General features: G+C 34.5%; 1 protein-coding gene across 1 annotated transcript; it reads right to left on the reverse strand.

Annotated features, from left to right (window-relative positions):
* Positions 1–366: 366 nt before the first annotated feature.
* Positions 367–6702, reverse strand: LOC149577242 (putative LRR receptor-like serine/threonine-protein kinase At1g67720). The gene is made up of 14 exons (XM_089829944.1): positions 6412–6702; positions 5858–6329; positions 5315–5763; positions 4916–5042; positions 4735–4806; positions 3372–3440; positions 3182–3253; positions 3003–3074; positions 2616–2863; positions 2285–2493; positions 2044–2170; positions 1471–1542; positions 1136–1325; positions 367–1028 (listed from the first exon to the last, which is right to left on the reverse strand). Exons 1-14 carry the CDS (start codon positions 6491–6493, stop codon positions 839–841), a joined length of 2451 nt encoding a protein of 816 aa, XP_089686070.1. The 5' UTR covers positions 6494–6702; the 3' UTR covers positions 367–838.
* Positions 6703–17968: the final 11266 nt, after the last annotated feature.

Raw genomic sequence — 17968 nt, forward strand, 5'->3', positions numbered from 1 at the left:
GTGGCGATTGTTGGTTTTCAATACAATGCAATAGTAGTTTTTTTTCAAGTAATAAATTAGCTTTGGCAAGCTAGACCTGACATATCTAAGTTTGTGCAAATAGTTCAAATGAAATGACAACTCAAAAGAGGTGGAAGAGTATAAGAATCAAGGAAAATGACATAAGAGTGCTAAAAACTTAAGTTGAGATAAGACAAAGTATCACACAAAAATAGTGCAAAATATGAGACAAAATTTAAAAAATGTACAATTTACAAGACTCCATTAATACATGAGATAATAGAAAAAATAAAAAATAAAAAACTTCAAAGTTTATTTATATAAAAAATGTGATAATTTTTTAAATGAAAATTTGTGATGGTTGGATGATTTAATTATTTTCCAACATTGTGAGATGTTTATATATCCATAAATTGCATTTTTATACATATACATATAGCTTTTGAATGATCTTCTTTAGCCAAGAAAGCTGGAACTATTGTCACTAGAGGCTATCTCCTTTGATCCACTCGAGTAAGAAGTAGACACCTGGCTACCCATTTGATCACCATAGTCGTCGCTAAACTCTAACATGTCAAAAACATCACCCACATTGTTCTCATTCTCATATCTCATAGCCAATTTGATCTCAACTACAACATCACTTACTGTTGGCCTAGCCAATGGATCAACTTCAGTGCATCTAATCCCTAGTTTTGCCAGATGAATGACAGATTTTATGTTATAATCATGTGACTGCAACCTCTTGTCCACTATATTTGATATTTTGATAGATATATCCTCTTCTCCATGAATATATGGTGTAACCTGCTCAGCCATAAACTAATTATTTTTACTACTAGAGTAAACAAATGATACATAAGCATAATACATGAATATCCAAATCACATCTTTCCCATCTGACGAGATTAATTTCCTCTTTAGAAAGTTTTCCATCAATGGGTTTTCTACCCCATATGATTTCCAATAAGACTACTCCAAAACTATACACATCACATTTTCCTGTCAGCATCTGAGTGCTGAAATATCTATGAAACAAATAGAAACATAATATCAAACTCATAAGAATCATCAAATTGGCTTGTAGTGCACACGAAAATTTAAAAAAAGAAGTTAAGTGAGCATTTATAATTACTCTGGATCCAAGTATCCCGCAGTTCCTTTTATAGTGGTTGTTACATGGGATTCCTCTCCATCTATCGTAACTCTTGAAAGACCGAAATCAGCTAGTTTACCATTTAGATTTGCATCTAGAAGAATGTTTGCTGTCTTTACATCCCTATGAATTATTTTTGGGGTGCAGCCCACATGGAGGTATTCTAGCCCTTCAAAAAATTGCTTGATAGAGTTAGATTTGGGTGAACCACCCATAACAATTTTAAAAGTAAAAAATCAACTTTAGGAGTACTAACGAGATGCTTTAATTCAATTGTAATTGCCAAGCAATGGAACAAAGTTGAGAATTGTTACCATATGTAGCATCCAATGCTATTTTTAGCTTGGTTTTCCAATCTAGTTTTGCATTATCGCCTGCATTTGGACCTGGAGTAGGATGTTGGACACAAATGAATTATGCTTAGTAATTAATCTACTATTTTAAAGAAAAAATCAATTTTTAAAATGTATGTCAATTTTAATTATTTAACACTTATCTAGTGTAACATACATATTGGGGTACCTCAGGATGTCAAAATGTTGAGACAAGTTTTTGGGATGAAGGAGCAAAAGTACTAACCAAAACTATTGAACAATTACCATAGTAGCATAACCCAAAGTAATATTCAAAATCAAAATTCAAATAGAAATTCAAGTACCCATCCCAACTATAGCATGATTATAGATAGAGGATAGGTTAGGATACTCAAGTGTTCCAAGCATCGGGGATTTATCAATAACAAGTACTTTGAAATTTTGGAACGAGCAAGTCACTATAATTCACTACTTTTAACTTAAGAATCAGTCATAGTCATTAGAATGTAATATTTACAACAGAACAATGAATATTAGCACTAGAAATAATAAATAACATAAGACCTTATTTACCATAGATGTAGTCCTTGAGGGAGCCTCGAGGCATGTACTTGTAAGCAAGCATGAGCTCCCTAGACTCATTGCAGTAACCCAGTAAAGACACTAGGTTCTTGTGATGCACTCTTGACAGAAGATCAATCTATTAATCAGGTGATAAAAGGTAAGTGAATCAGGGTTCTTTTCGTGCAATACAATATGATAATCAATGAAAGCTTATAAACTACTCAGGGGGCATCGGTAATGCGAATATTACCTCATTTAGGAACTCTATGGCTCCTTGTTTGGAAAAGGAGGAGAGTACCTTGACAGCAATTTGTTTTCCTTCCTCAAGTTTCCCGAGGAATACCGATCCAAAGCCACCTTTTCCAATCTTGTGATTAAAATTTTCTGTCGCTGTGAACATCTCGTCTAATGTGAAAGGACGGGTCTTTGTTGAATTCGGCACCAAAACCATGGAGAAGTCTGCAATTGATGTACACTGATATCAAAGCCCCGTTCAAATGAAATTCTAATATTCGATTGTAAATGAGAAAAATAAATAAAAAATCTTCGTTACAAAGTCCGATAGGAATGCATCTCCATACCTTGTCTACGCACGTATATGGATTCGCTATTGCCTTTGCTATCCGAATCAACACTCTCTTTTGAACTAGATTTCTTTCTACTGATTATAATGCTCACCAACAAAACAAAACCAGCTATTGAAATGGCTCCCGCTATGACTCCTGAGATAATTGCCACATTGTGCCGATTTGAAATAGAGTACGTAATTGTGCCGGAAGGTGTTTGACATTCCCCGTTTTGCTTAGATATATAAACGTTTCCATAACATCTGCAGCATATTAAATTATATAGACTCACCCAGTATTTTGCTTAGACTTCAATTATTGAGAAAGGGCGCATCAACGCAGTGAAACGGCTTTAATTCTATAGTTTTGGACATGAACAGAGTGGAAGGAAATTTGCGTTACCTGGTATTCAACGAAGGGGTATTTAGAAGTTTGGGAGGAATCATACCACTGAAATTATTGTTCTGTATAAACCTGAGAATAGCAAAAGACAGGTTAAATGTGTACTTCCCGTGTTTACGTTCTAATTTCCACATCTAATTCTTAGAAAAAGAGGTAAACGAGTACATAGTGTGACATACAATTGCTTCAGGTTAGGAAGCTTAGATAGCCAAGCTGGAACTTCCCCACTTAACTTATTGTTTTGTAAATCCCTGCACAATCACTCATTAAGGACAATTGCTATGGTTGCATATTCGAGGGGTTATTATTTTTCAATTTTAAAATGCTTAATGTTAAAAAATTTGAGGGATTAATGTACGAGTAACTTACAGGATCTCCAACTTTCTTAACTTGGATAAGTCTGGTAAAGGTCCTCCGAGGTAGTTATTTTTGAGGCATCTGATAACAGGTGCCATTATGAGAAAACGAGTTCAATACAATATAAATCGATATGTACATACTATAAAGTTGATTTAATTTTATCTAAAAAATTCGAATTGTACACAAACATAATTTCTAGACAATTGGAGACGGGAAGGAGAACTGTTAGGACCATCTATATGTTCTGATATTTTGATCCATGATGATGTAAAGCGTTATGCTCCCCATTTATTTTAAACAAGATTTCTATCATTCTAATTAAGGATCTATATGAAGCTATTAGTCTATGTGACGAACACTGAGGGGAGATGTTGTGTTTTGACGCTACTTGTAAGGTGTTCAATTGGCTATTTTTCCAAAAAGATACACTTATTGAAGAAATTGCTAGCATCATAGTTAAGGATCTGAAAACTTACGTTATCTTAAAACGATGACAGATTATTATAGAAAGATCATTAATATCTAGATAAAAATTGTTGTTTTTTCACAAGATACATCTTCCAATAAGGAAGAATCTATCCAGCCTACAGAATAGCCATTAATCTATTATTTAATATTAAATTAAAATTATAAAAAAATTGCTTTAAAATTTATAAATAATTAATAAATTACAATATGCACCAATTCCATTGGCTGGATAGCCATTTTGTTCCAACAATATCTGCTGAAGATCTCACTGAAGCCTGTTAAACCATATCACAAAATCTGAAGAAAGATACTAGAAACATTGGAATAGATGATATACAAAATGTAGTTATTACATTCTCTACTACATTCTCTTAAGTTTCTTCAGGTACTTGTAAGTTACATGTGAATTTAGTACAATAGCATTATCCAAGAAGATTCATAGCTCACTTCAACACAAAAAAACCATTATGATCTTAAGTCATGTCTCATTCATATGAATTGTAACTCAACAAGTTACTGAGGATATGTATGACCAATGGCTAACTTTCTTGAAGCATATTGATCACACAACACTAGTAATGGGATTTCATGCTTAACATTGTTGAGTTTGATGACTTTGTTGATTTTATCTGATTGTTGAGGTTGTTGTATATATTTTATTGATTAGGTTCTATTGTCAGATCTTCTTGTAGATAGTTTTATTATTCCTTCAAATTTTATCTTTTAATTAAGATTAGTTTTGAAAATAAGTAGACTAATAAAGAATATGTACACAACAAACCTTAAGCTTAAGCTTAGAAAAAGTAAGTCACTTTTAACACTTTTAACTTAAGAATCAAATTTAATGTGTGAATAATAGCTTACTGTGTGCAGATGAAAAGTAAATATAGAATTTCAGACTTACATTTTGATCAGTGCAGTCATGTTACCCAGACTTGAGGGTATCGATCCTGTCAGATTCCTATTCGATAAGTTGCTGTATATCATCACGATTTAAGAAGAATAGGTATGTCAATTGCTTTCTCTTCAATCATTCATATTAAAACAGGAAAACAGAAAATAACATGAGTAGGACATAAATTTACATCTCTGAAACTCTGACTGGTACGAAGCTGTCAGTATACACGATTCCTTCCCACGGATAAGCAAAACATGGATCCGAGATCCAATTACTCATGTTAAGTAATTTTTTAACGGTAGCGAGAGCTTCAACTGTACATTAAGCTATGAGTTAATATTATAAAAGGTACACATTTCATCATATTAATTTGTATCAAGGAAAATATTCAAGAAAGCGTGAAGTTTGGCAATGTCTATACAGCAGAGGATTTGCACCTGATGTGACAGTTTTTGGAATTAATTAATTAATTTATAAATCACATAACGACTGTGTGATTTATAAATTAATTAATTAATTCCAGAAACTGTCATTTCAGGTGCAAATTCCCTGCTGTTTAGCCACGGGCGTGAAGTTTTGTCCTCACCGTCTTCCGAAGATGTTGGAGTTGAGGAGATAACCGTTTCGTACAACTCCAGAGCATTGAGCATTGGACCCATTGTAGAGTTTGAAGCTTTGGACAACGTCATCAGGGAAATCGCCGTGTCCATCAACGGTACTTCAATGGCAGAATTGTTTCTGACAAGACTAAGGTCGGATACTATTTTTCGCTCATCGTTAATGGCTATGTCGAAAATTCTTGACCCAGACAAATTCATGATCTCGGCAACATACAATAACAATAAGTTTTTCCCTGAGGCCGATGCAAACACAAAATCTAAAGTCATGTCCGCTGTGGACACCGCCGTTTGCATGACCAGAGGTGGAGGAAGATCTCGTGTATCGTTTGTTGAAATCTTCTCAACAGAAGTAACGTTATCTTCTTCATTAACTGTTGTCGGCTCCCACGTGCGGTCGAATTGGTCTTGGAGGTACCTAAATGAATGATTATTTCATGACCAAATTATTAAAATAGGTGTAAATTACAAATCTTGGGATACAAAAAATGAATTGGGTGAGCATTATTAACCTGAGAAGCTCAGATGCGCCGAAATTCTGCCTCATTAAGAATTGCAACATTAATCCAGGGCTAACATGAGGAGCGTACATGCCTTGTCGAAGAGGTCTGAGCTCAATAGAAGAAATAAATGGATCGACATCCTCCGATTCTCTGATCAAGCAAATATACAGCGTTTGTCCGCCACTGACCAGGATCTTCTCACCTACTTGTGGGGTTTCACTTTGAAGAGTTGGTTTTCTTGAGCTTAGCATGTCCTGTGTCTCGATAGAGTACTTGAAATCTGGAGTTTTACTAGTGTAATCGATACCTACGAAGTATAATCTTAATAAGAAAGGCACGTTAGGGAACACACGTAAGCTTTGCTGGTAAAATTCAAGGCCGTTTGGGTCAATATGGTTTTGGGATCTGTGCGATTTCCACGTGATACCGGTGTTGGGATCTGTGCGATTTCCACTTCCACCAAAATCGAGGCTCAGAAATCCTGATCAAAAGAGAAGACTAAAATTACATAAGCAGTAGAAATACAGATAAGAGACAAAATTATAGATAAATTAGAATGGCACCTGATTCAGCGTAACAGAAGTATGCACCCCACGATACGATGAGAATCATAACGCAAACGAGTGCTTCCATTCGGTTGCTCATTATCAAAGCAATATCAGGCTATGGTGATTAATAAAACAAACGATGGCGTTCATCATTGCAACTACGGAAGGCCATGATATACTCAACGACAGCCTTTGTTTCATCGAGTTCATGATTAAGGTTAATCAGTACACTTCTAATTTCTAATAAATCTCAATGTCCTCTTCAATTGTTTCTTCTACCTTTTATCTAAAATGCGCCTATTATTATTAATTTATGCGTCAAAAATTATCTGTTAAAGGCAAAATAATTTGGTAGTTGCGACTTTGACTGGTGAAATATGATTCCAGATCCTGCGTTTTTTGTTTTTGGCAGCATGTTGATAATGCAAGCAAGTACTATCAGACAGGCTTAATTTCATATTAGCTTTAGCTTAAAATGGGAGGTCCAACATACAAGTTGCCCATGGTTATCCTCGAATATTTGACGAGCCTATCAAAACACTAAAATAGCCACTTGAAATGACATTTCTTTATAATTGTTAAAAGAGCCATTATCATGACTCCTTCTGACGTCAGTAAGAGAGTTATATAAGGGATAAATGACTACTCGTGACATCGGTAGATTCTACGAACATAAAATCTTCACGTGATCTCATCTGGTTAATTTCTCTAAGTAGAATGGATATGGTTCAGTATTCCTTTAGCTATCCTTCCTTTGCTTTTCGCATTCAATTCAGATTATTGATCACCACTCCCTTATTTAATACTTTTGTTTGGAAGATGACGTGATGAGAAAGGTCAATGACTGCAATTGTCACCGTTAACGCGGTCAAAGACAATACATTAAAAATGATAGAATGTTATTTTTAATCCTCTTTATGTTACTTTTCGAAGGTCAAAGAGAAGCAAATCACATGAAAGTAGACGCTCCCTAGCAGGCCTTTGAGGGTCACCCTTATCTCTAAGACGAATATTTTTTCAATGGTTCAAGCATTATCATTTTAATACTTTTCATTATACATTTTATATAAAAAAATTAATTGGCAAATTTATACTTTTAATTTAAAAATTATTTAAATATATTTAAAAAAATCTAAATATTTAAGAATATATAAATATTATTTTAAATGAGGCAAAAGCCTACAATGCAATGGTAATTTGTGAGCTTCTCATGTGGGAGGTTTTGGGTTTGAATCTCCCTTCATTTAACATATAATAATAATTAATTCTAACAAATAATAATAATTAATCTAGCCTTTGACCATTTATTGATAAAACAAAATATTATTTTAAATGAATTAAACTACTTCAATTTTTTGTAATGTTTGTAAAGTCACAAATTTACAATGGATTTCTAAATCATATATTTTATTATACAATGTATCAAATTAATTAAACAAGTTTCTAAATTCATAACATGCTTTATTCTATCTTAAAAATAATATAAATTATTATAAAAAGATTAACAATATATAAAAATAAAAAGCTTATATATTATCAAATAAGAGATATATCATACATATATATTTACATTATTAAATAATATATTGTACTTTCTTATAATAAATTTTGATGAATTTGAGTGTCATATTTATAGTTTTAGAAAAAAATTGCCTACCAATCTCTATGTTCCATCAAATTTTTAGCTGTCATATAAGAATATTATTTATTTAGAATATTATTGGTTACTATGGAAAATGGTGTTAAAAATATAAAAATACTAGAGAAGGAATCAATCTATGAATTTAATTAACTATGAAATCTACTACAATGTAGTGTGTCCAATATAATTTATTAGAAATTGCAATGTGCAAAAATTGGGCCAAAAGATAGAAACCTTAATAATGAGGTGAAAAATACAATATAAAAGAAAGTTTTCATCCAAGGTTTGATAGATGATGAAAGCAACAAAGGAAAGGGATCAAATGCTAGAAACATGTAGTTGACCACCTCAAAACTCTCAACCCAAGTGTAACTGATGTGAAACTCTAAACAAATGTCCAAATCCCTCTAATTGCTTCAAAATCATTCAAATATAAGCAGGTCAGATAAAAGGATAAATTCCTATAACATAAGAGTTGGACTACATGGAATACCAAGCCAATTGATTCGAAAGGCTTCTCAAGTCATCTAGAATTAACACTAGTCTCAAACTACTCTAGGATAAACAAAAACCCCTTGGATGACCCATGAAATTGTGAAAAAAAAGGCCCTTTTGTGATCTGCATGTATGCATAGAAAAATTTGAAGTGCCTGAGCCATCAAATTGGAAAATGAACTCAAGATGTACTCCAATCAATCTCCATAGACTAAGAAAAGAACTCTAAGTCCTACTAGAGAAAGATGCCCACATTATGTAAAATATCCTCTAGTTATATATGAAAAAAATCATTTTTTTTAACTACCTCTAAATTTAATCTTTATGATAAAAGGAAAAATATATATCCAAGTTTTAATTAAAATAACATTTATTAATTTTAAACAACATAATGTAAATGAATATTACCTTGGATAATATATTCATCTATGTTATAGAACTTATAAATTAATAAATATTATTTAGAATATAATGTAGATAACTTTTTTATATTAAACATCAAAAACATTAAAATAAAGGTAGCATCTTGACATGCTCAAATTATAATTTTTAAGGTGAGAGACATTGCACATTATAATGCAATAAATCCAATAGCACATGATATCATAAAATACTTTTGAAAATTCTAAACTAAAACAATTCATTCATTTTGGTATTTTGGAACTTTGTTGTTATTTTTGGAACAAAATGGAAGTCTTCTAATGTGCATGAACATGACGAAAACAAGTTTCATCTTTATCTTTAGAATATTTAAAAAAAATATTTGATGACTTCTCTTTGAAGACTACTAAATGGGTATGTAACTATTTAGGTTCATAAATCTTATTGTTTATGAATAGCTTTACTTCTATCTCTTATCATTCTAATAGCTACTCATGTAATGCAACTATCTCTTTTCTTCTCATATTCATTGATTCTATGCAACAATACATTAGACTATTGGGCTTGTCTACAAATTGCTCGCTCTCTCTCTCTCTCTCTCTCTCTCTCTCTCTCTCTCTCTCTCTCTCTCTCTCTCTCTCTCTCTCTCTCTCTCTCTCTCTCTCTCTCTCTCTCTCTCTCTCTCTCTGTGTGTGTGTGTTAGGAAACAATTTTCCCTTAAATAATTAGTTGTAAAATATCATTATTGGTGAAGATGAATATACTATTAAGTAATTAAATATTCTACATTTTTTAAGATTTGAGAATGGTTTTCCTTTTACCTCCATGTTGTGACTTCTATGAATACATTCTTTTATCTTTATATGTACAACTGAATCTTTTTTAGGTTTTCACCCTTTGAAATGATAAGTACCATTGTCCAAAATGGGCTTCGTATTTCTGTGTAATTTGTCACATTAAAAAAATTGGTTGTTTATTTGGGCATTCTAAAATTGTTGTTCAAGGTTGTAACTATGCACTTTGAATGAGGATTGAGTGACTTCTAGTCAATTCCATGTGTAAACTCTATGTGGTAAACCAAAATTTGTTTCTTTTACCTAAGTCTTAGAATGAAATAAAGATTTTGTTGTGCAACCTCATCCTAAGAACCCTCCATTTTGAGTTCATATGCATACATACGTACATACGTACATACATACATACATATACATACATACATACATACATACATATATATACATACATAGATACACACACACACACACACACACACACACACACACACACACACACACACACACACACACACACATATACATATATATATATATGTATATACATGTATATATATATATATACATGTATATATATACATGAATATATACATATGCATACATATATATACATATACATATATATTGTAATACCCCAAAATTGGCTCATTGCCATGATACCAATTATGGTCTATTTCTGATCAATCCTAAGACATATTCTAATAGGCAATTCTCATTCTGCTATTCACTACTTGACTTAATTGTCAGATGTAAAAAACCCTAATCTGCATTCATCATATTTCTTATTTACTTCCTATAATACGTAAATATATTAGTCGCATTAAATCTACTCGATTTAATTATAATTTAATTATTAAGTATTTATACTTTAATTAAATTAAATTTTATCCTAAGGCTAATGTATTATGGAATTAAATTTATTTAATTTAATAAATACGTCTATCTTGATTAATTAAATTTAATTATTTAATTAAATGGGAAAGGTATTTCTAATTAATTAAACGAAATTAATTAATTAAATGGAGTACTTACTTCTAATTAATTAAGCAAAGTTATTTAATTAAATATGAAGACATTCCTAATTAATTAAATGAAGTTATTTAACTAAATAAGAAAAGTGTCTCTAATTAATTAAAGATTATTTAATTAAATAGAAAAAGTAATTATGAGAGCATATGTCATTTTATTAAATTAAATATCTCAACAAAATCTCTCTTTAGTTCAAAAAGGAAAATTTCCAGTTCACTATTGATAAAAAATGAGTTAAATCAGTTAACTCCTTTTTCTACTCAAATTAAAACAGTCAACTCCTTATTTTACTCAAATTAAATCTGTTAACTCCCTTTAATTTGGGAATCTCCCTTTATGACTAAACCTCATCTTCAATCCTGACCATTGATCCGAATCGATCTCAACCGTTGATGGATTCCAAGAAAGTCTATTTAAGAGACCCTCATCTCTTCATTTTGGAGAGGATGAATTGATTTTCTATCGAATTGCTATTGAAATTCATGCTCACATTTACTTACATATCTCGCATACATTCTCATTCTTAGTTTAATCTCATTTTAGTTTAATCATGCATATGCTTAATCCAGTTTGCTTTATTTGTTCTTAGATTACATTGCATCTTTCATTCTAGATTAATCTGCATACTCATTCTTAGCTTAATTTCATTGTCAAATCCTTCATTCTTAGAGGGTCTGGTTGCTTAAACACCTCGAATCTGAGGATATCTGACAAGCAATTCCCTTTAGATAGAAGGCAAGAGGTCACTTTACAGGCTGATTTTCGGATGAACAATCCAGTGTTCATTCCGGAATGAATTCGCATACAATGATCATGTTGAAGTGTGTGTATTAGCAGAGGCCACGTATTCATGCATACATTTCTGGCACCCACCGTGGGGCCTGAAAACCAATTTTTCTAGCCTCTTTCTATATTTTAAAATCATTTTTTAATTCTCTGTCCATACTGTTTCGTAAAAATTCAGGAATTGTCACACGAGACTGTTCATTTTTGTGCGAAGATTCTCTCCGGGTCACGTGAGAAAGAATGCAAAATTTTGCACAACACTTGTTTCTTCGCGTGGGTTGAAAATAGTTTCGCGCGAGACAGAAACAACTTCGCACATGGTTCAAATAGTTTCGCGTGAGACAGAAACAACTTTGTGCAAGCTTGGAACAGTTTCACGTGAGATAGAAATAACTTCGCGTAGGCTCAGAACAGTTTCACGCGAGACTCTACTGACAGATGCTATTTTTTGCATTGATTTTCATGTTTTTTTGATTTTTTTCCTAGCTGCTCATTGTTTTTGGTTTTTCTGTGTTTTTTGAAATTTTGCAACAACAATACAAAAAAACAATTTTTTTTAGTTTTTTATCATTAAAATAAATAAATAAATAATTTTTTTTAAAAAAAAAGTATAAAATGAATTTTGACTTTTGATGTTTTCATAGGTTTTAGCATTTTCTAAGCCTTTTTATGGGTATAAAAATGAACAAAAAAAGTTAAATTCTATTTTCCTATAGTTAAGCTTCAGTTTTCACTAACATGTTTTCTCTTAAGCATCTTTATTTCTATTTTTTTGATTTTTTTGCAACATAATAGCGGTTTGCAGGGCAATTGGAAAAGCATGACAAAGTTGTTAAAAATAGGTAAAACATCTACTAAGCACGTTGCGAGGGTTACCAGGTAATTCTCTTTAACTGATAACACTTCAATTGGGCCTAAAATGAACATATCTTGTGTCAAGCTTGTGTGTGTTTCCTTTCATGTTTTCATTTTACAACACATGCATAATTTGATACTAGGTTGTGATCTCTATTAGTTTCATCTAGCAAGCTTAGTTACTAGTGATAGATCTAATTAGCTCTCTTGGGTTATTGGACTCGCTAATCTTCCGGCCCCTCGTTCCACCCTGTGGTTGCAAGATGAGCACCACGTTAAAGGGGAGGGGTCTACAGGAAAGAAGCGTTAAATGCTCCACTAGGCAACCCTTTTGTGCTTTCTAGAACTCACTAGTTTCTGAGTTGTGGACTCGTGTTAGCTTGTGTGAGGGGTTAAATGTTCCACATCTTTGGACTCACCTCACATTAGTTAAAGCGTTAAGTGTACCACCTTGTGCTCTTTGATTGCTTTTGGATAGATTTGCTTTCAGAAATTAACATCTGTACACACATAGTAATTAAGCCCCCATGAACACTATTTGTGGATCTTGAGAGTGGGTTCCTAGTGAAACTCCTCTCTAAGACAGATTCCTTGTAGGTGGGGAGGATACTTTGAGCATCTCGTAGATAGATGAATCTTCAACTTGTTGATTAAGGCATCCTTTCTTCGGAGAGGTTGATAGATCACAGGGAGATGATATCATAGATCTTTAAGAGATAATCTTAGTTTACCATGTCGAATTAATCTGTCTGTTTTGATTGGGCTAAAGGTGAAAAGGTGTCAAAACCTTGAATCTGGAAGCTAAGTCCCCTTGTGGTATATTATTGTGAGGCGGTCACCTTTAGAGAGGGCTAACTATAGCAAACAATCCCTCTACATGGAAAACTGTGATGACGGAACCTCAAGCGGTAATAGCCATTTTTGCCATGGTAGTGACAATCGCTATATAAATGTCCTTGTGGAAGAAATCTCCACGGGTGTGGTTCATTGTGGGTTGTCAGATATCCCTAGCAGCTCTTGAAGATTAAGTTCTCAGACTGTGTCAAAACCTCGGTGCACCGGGATTGGAGGTCACCCCTGTGAGTCATAAAAGTTGCAGAGTCAAACCATTACTAAATACCTTAGAGAAGCCAACTTTTATTTTCTAGAGATGTATGCGTGATTGAAAAACTCTTTAAAAACATACACAAATAGCTCTCTTACGGATTAGCACAAACTAAGTCACTTCATTGTTCATGCGTAAGGTTGCTTTTACCCTTGCTCATTGTTTTCAGACGTGCTTGAAATCACTTTCTTGTTGTTCTATGTGCCTATTTATCTACCTAGTTATTGGAACGATCAATTTTTTTGTCAAAATCAGCCGCTATTGTGAAACTGTTTTGTCCTTTCACACGAAATCATTTGGGTCTTGCGCGAAATCATCTATCTCTCACACGAAGCCATTTTGTCCTCGCACGAAATTAAACTTCTATTGTGCATCTTCGCGTGATCCATAAACATTCTCGTGTGAAATTAAAAATTGTTACTGACCTTCGCGCGAGACAAAAACATCTTTGCGCGACTCGTAAAACCTCTTTGCATGTCCCGTAAAGGTTTTTTGCATGAAACTTTGTATCAACATTAACAATCTGGGTTTGTTCTAGCTATCTGCGGCCTGCACGCTATCCTTTTCTGCATCCGTTTATTGCTCTCTATTTGCAAACAATCCTGAAACAGTGACACTTCACTTAGTCGAAGACTTGTGTCTTATACCGTGACTAGTCTCGTCTCATAAGTAATTTTGGTCCTTGTCTTAATGCTTGTCATACTTTGTGTTGCAGTGGTCATAATCTCTGGCTGTTCTAGCCTTTAAATCAGACCATTTGTGCCTTAGTGAACAACATTCTTGCTATTATCTTGTCCTTTTTGAGACTTAGTCTTAGTGTAGTCCTTTTCCAAGTTCTAGCTTCTTGTCCTTGCCTATGACTGTCACAACCAGAAGTGGCAATGTGTTTTATCCTGATAACATTAGATGTGGTCGTGCTAGGGGTTGTAATCGCAGCAGAGGTAGCTTACCTTTCACTACAAAATCTATATCCAGTTTGGCTAGTGAGGTGTCTTCATGATCTTCCTCACCTGCAAGGTCATCTCAAGTTCAACGAACATTTTCCAATTTGCAAAAAATTAGAAATCCTTTTTACCAAGAGGATACTGAGATAGGTACAAGTCCTGCATTCCCAAACACAATGTATGATCCTTTCTCCACAGACCCTTTTGAAACACAATGTACAGAAACTGAACACATTCCTATAATGACAAATCATGAACTTGAACAGGGTAGTCATAGTCGATATCAAGAACAACCTAGGGATGACAAGGAGAAAGAGAAAGAATATGACACTGATGAGGAACAGGAAGAGGTGGAAGTCCTTCTTGAACACATAGAAAAATGTCGAAGAGACAAAAACTTTTAGAAGGTCATGGGAATCCTACTCAACGAAGAGAAAGAAAAGTACTTTCTCAAACTTGCCCAAGAGGGAGCTAAACTACCCACACATTTCAATGTGGAGACCATTATCACACGTGAAGAAGAGACTAAGACTGCTAAACTCCAAAAACAAGTGAATATTATGCAAGACCAGTTGGCTCAGATGATGCATGAGAAAGAGAAACCCACAAAGACATACACATTGGATGCTCTTTTTTCATTTTCATTTGACAAAAGTATAAACATGCCACCTTTCCCACGAGGCGTAGAACTACCCAGATATGACAAGTACTTTGGTACTACTGATCCCCAAGATCACTTGCGAGAATTTGGTGCTTTGTCTATGGAGTTTATACACAATCAAACGTACCTTATGTGTTTATTCCCTAGAAGCCTAGGTGGTCAGGCTTTGGAGTGGTTCTCACATTTACCTCCTGGTATCAAGATGTTTGACAAAATTGCTTATTCATTTGTTTAGCAATATTCTCATAACATTCAACATCCTGTAAATATTCGAGATCTATGCAACCTTAAACAGAAGGTTGTTGAGCCTTTTCTCACTTTCCTCCAACGGTGGAGACAACTTTACACTAAGTATTCCCGTAAAATCCCAAAAAATGGAGAAGCTCGACATTTTCACTGATAACCTCTTACCTAATTTCGGGTATAGAGTCCAACTACAAGGTCCACGTACCTTTGAAGACATGATTACATAGGCTATCCATATCAAAGAATTTATGGTCAAGAAAGGTGAGCCCACTCTTCAAAGAGACTCAAAACAAGGTTCCACTTCCAACAGGGATAAAACCAAACATGTCAACAAGAACCGAGAGATTGTACATGATGGGGTTGTTGATAATGTCACACCAAAACCTGCCAAAGCAACATTTAATCTCATAGATTGCCTCAAAGCCACCAAAAATGCTGAGAAGCCTCCTCTTAACAATAAGGCATCTGGGAACAAACCGAGAAACTCATGGGCAACATGACCCAAGTGAGAGTATACACCTTTGGGAGAACCTTTGGATGTGGTTTAAAAAACATTGCTACAACACAAGCTTATCTCACCAATGGATAACCCTCGTCCCTATGATCCACAACCAAGTCCACCATGGTGGAATGAGACCTCATTTTGTGAGTATCACCAAAACAAGGGACACAAAAGCAGCAACTGTATAAACTTGTGTCATAAAGTCCAGGACATGATTAATGCTGGTAACTTGTGATAGATGGACATAACAAAAACTTGGATCACAAGGCATTCAAAGAGCCTTTCCCAGCTTATGAAAAAGGAGAGAGTTTGAAACCAAAACCCTACAATAAGGTCAACTATACATATTCCAACGATGACAATGTCATTCACATGGTTGAACCTATAGATTCTGAATATTGTGACGTTATTACTATAAAGGGGAAGCAAGATAACGATAAACCAAGACACCATTTGTCTTGAGAGGCCCTACTTCAAATAACATGGATAATGCATCTTCGTAACATTGTGCTAACGTTGTTACTCACTCTCATGCGAAGTTGGTGCTCAAAGGCCCTACACCTCCTACTTCAAATCTTGAACAACACAAGGACAAAACCCTTTCTGGCCCATCCGATAAAGGTGCGAAATGCACAACGAACTTGATTGCAACCAATTATAGTGTTCTAGATCAATTGAAATGAAACAATGCTCACATTTCCATATTTGAACTGCTTAAAATTCGATCTGCTCACAGGCAAATTCTGGACAAAGCCCTCACTGAGGCAAATGTTCCTCAAGATCTTGATCTTGAGCGATTTCAATCCATGGTAGGTCACCTGACCTCACCTCATCGTATGACCTTCTCTGAGGAGGATGACAACTCACTCAATCACCCACACAATCAGCCTCTACACATTGAGGTCATGATCCACCAGACACGTGTTCGTCGGTTACTCATTGACAATGGCACTAGCCTAAATATTATTTTTGCTGCTCTACTTAGACAATTGGATTATTCTGAGCACTCTGTTGATCCTCGACAAAAGATCACTATTAAAGTGTACGATGAAGTAGAACGAAAGTCACTAGGTCTTGTGACTTTACCAATTCGCATCGGTCCTGTCGAAAGGGATGTCACCTATTAGGTGCTTGACATTCCCTTAGCCTACAACATTCTGTTGGGATGGCCATGGATACATGAGATGCGCGTTGTGCCATCCACATACCACCAATGCATTAAATTCCCATTTCATGGCTCTGAAGTTACTATTCCTGCCACTACTAGCTACACCTGCAATATGCTCAAAGTTGTTGATTCGTTTGTCCCTACTAACCGTGAGTCTACTGATTGTCACAACAATAAGCTAAAACAAATTGAGCAGTTATTTAAATTGAAAGAAATTGGTATGGGAGAGTACCACATGGAACTAGTGCTGTCATTAACATCTATTCCAGAGTCCCCTCGACATTTTGGAAGACCCTCAGAAGCAAAGAAGCCGTTAGTGTTGACACCTCAGACCAAGTTTAGTGGCTCTTTTGTCAAAGCTACAGTTCCCTTAGAAGATGAACGTGAAAACAGAGCCATTACTGCATGGCTTTATAAAGAACAGGCTCCAGTAGACCTAATAGAACAAGCTTGAGAAATCACTCCTAGGAAGTATGGGCTTGGTCTTAAGCTTATGAAGCATTTTGGTTACAAGGGAACCAGCCATATTGGGTGCAATAACAATGGTTTAATAGATCCTATTAAAGAAACAGCTCGAAGCAACAGTGACATAATTGGCCTAGGGTTTAAGAAGGTCCCTTTCCGTTTGGGACCCAATAAATTCATACCCATACCTGAGAGTTCATCTGAAAATGAGTCACAATCTGAGTCAGGTACTCGAGAGGAAGAATCTGATGATGAGGATTCTTACCCTCATCCTATTCCTTATGATCTTGCTAAATTCTTTGCTAAGCCAGATGACATTGTGCCACGTGTTAGCACTGTGGATGATACTAGTGATTCCTCTGAGGACAATGCTAAGAAACTCAAATATCATTCAGAAAAGGGAGAATCTAGTCAGTCATTCCATATTGAGTATTTGTGTAAGAATCCAGAGGCTGAAGGAGAGTATGTCCCTATCACTGTTGGGGAGTTCTATAGTCTC

The sequence above is a fragment of the Cupressus sempervirens genome, chromosome 1, assembly GCF_028749045.1.
Source record: "Cupressus sempervirens isolate cs-2001-9-10 chromosome 1, ASM2874904v1, whole genome shotgun sequence".
NCBI classification, from domain to species: domain Eukaryota; kingdom Viridiplantae; phylum Streptophyta; class Pinopsida; order Cupressales; family Cupressaceae; genus Cupressus; species Cupressus sempervirens.

What these genes read in the sequence shown, in the direction of transcription:
- LOC149577242 (XM_089829944.1), bottom strand. Translation starts at nt 6,493, where the DNA reads ATGAGCAACCGAATGGAAGCACTCGTTTGCGTTATGATTCTCATCGTA. An exon ending in TCCAACATCTTCGGAAGACG is followed by an intron (nt 5,043 to 5,314) that starts GTGAGGACAAAA and finishes CTTAATGTACAG; the next exon opens with TTGAAGCTCTCGCTACCGTT. An exon ending in CCATAGAGTTCCTAAATGAG is followed by an intron (nt 2,171 to 2,284) that starts GTAATATTCGCA and finishes CCTGATTAATAG; the next exon opens with ATTGATCTTCTGTCAAGAGT.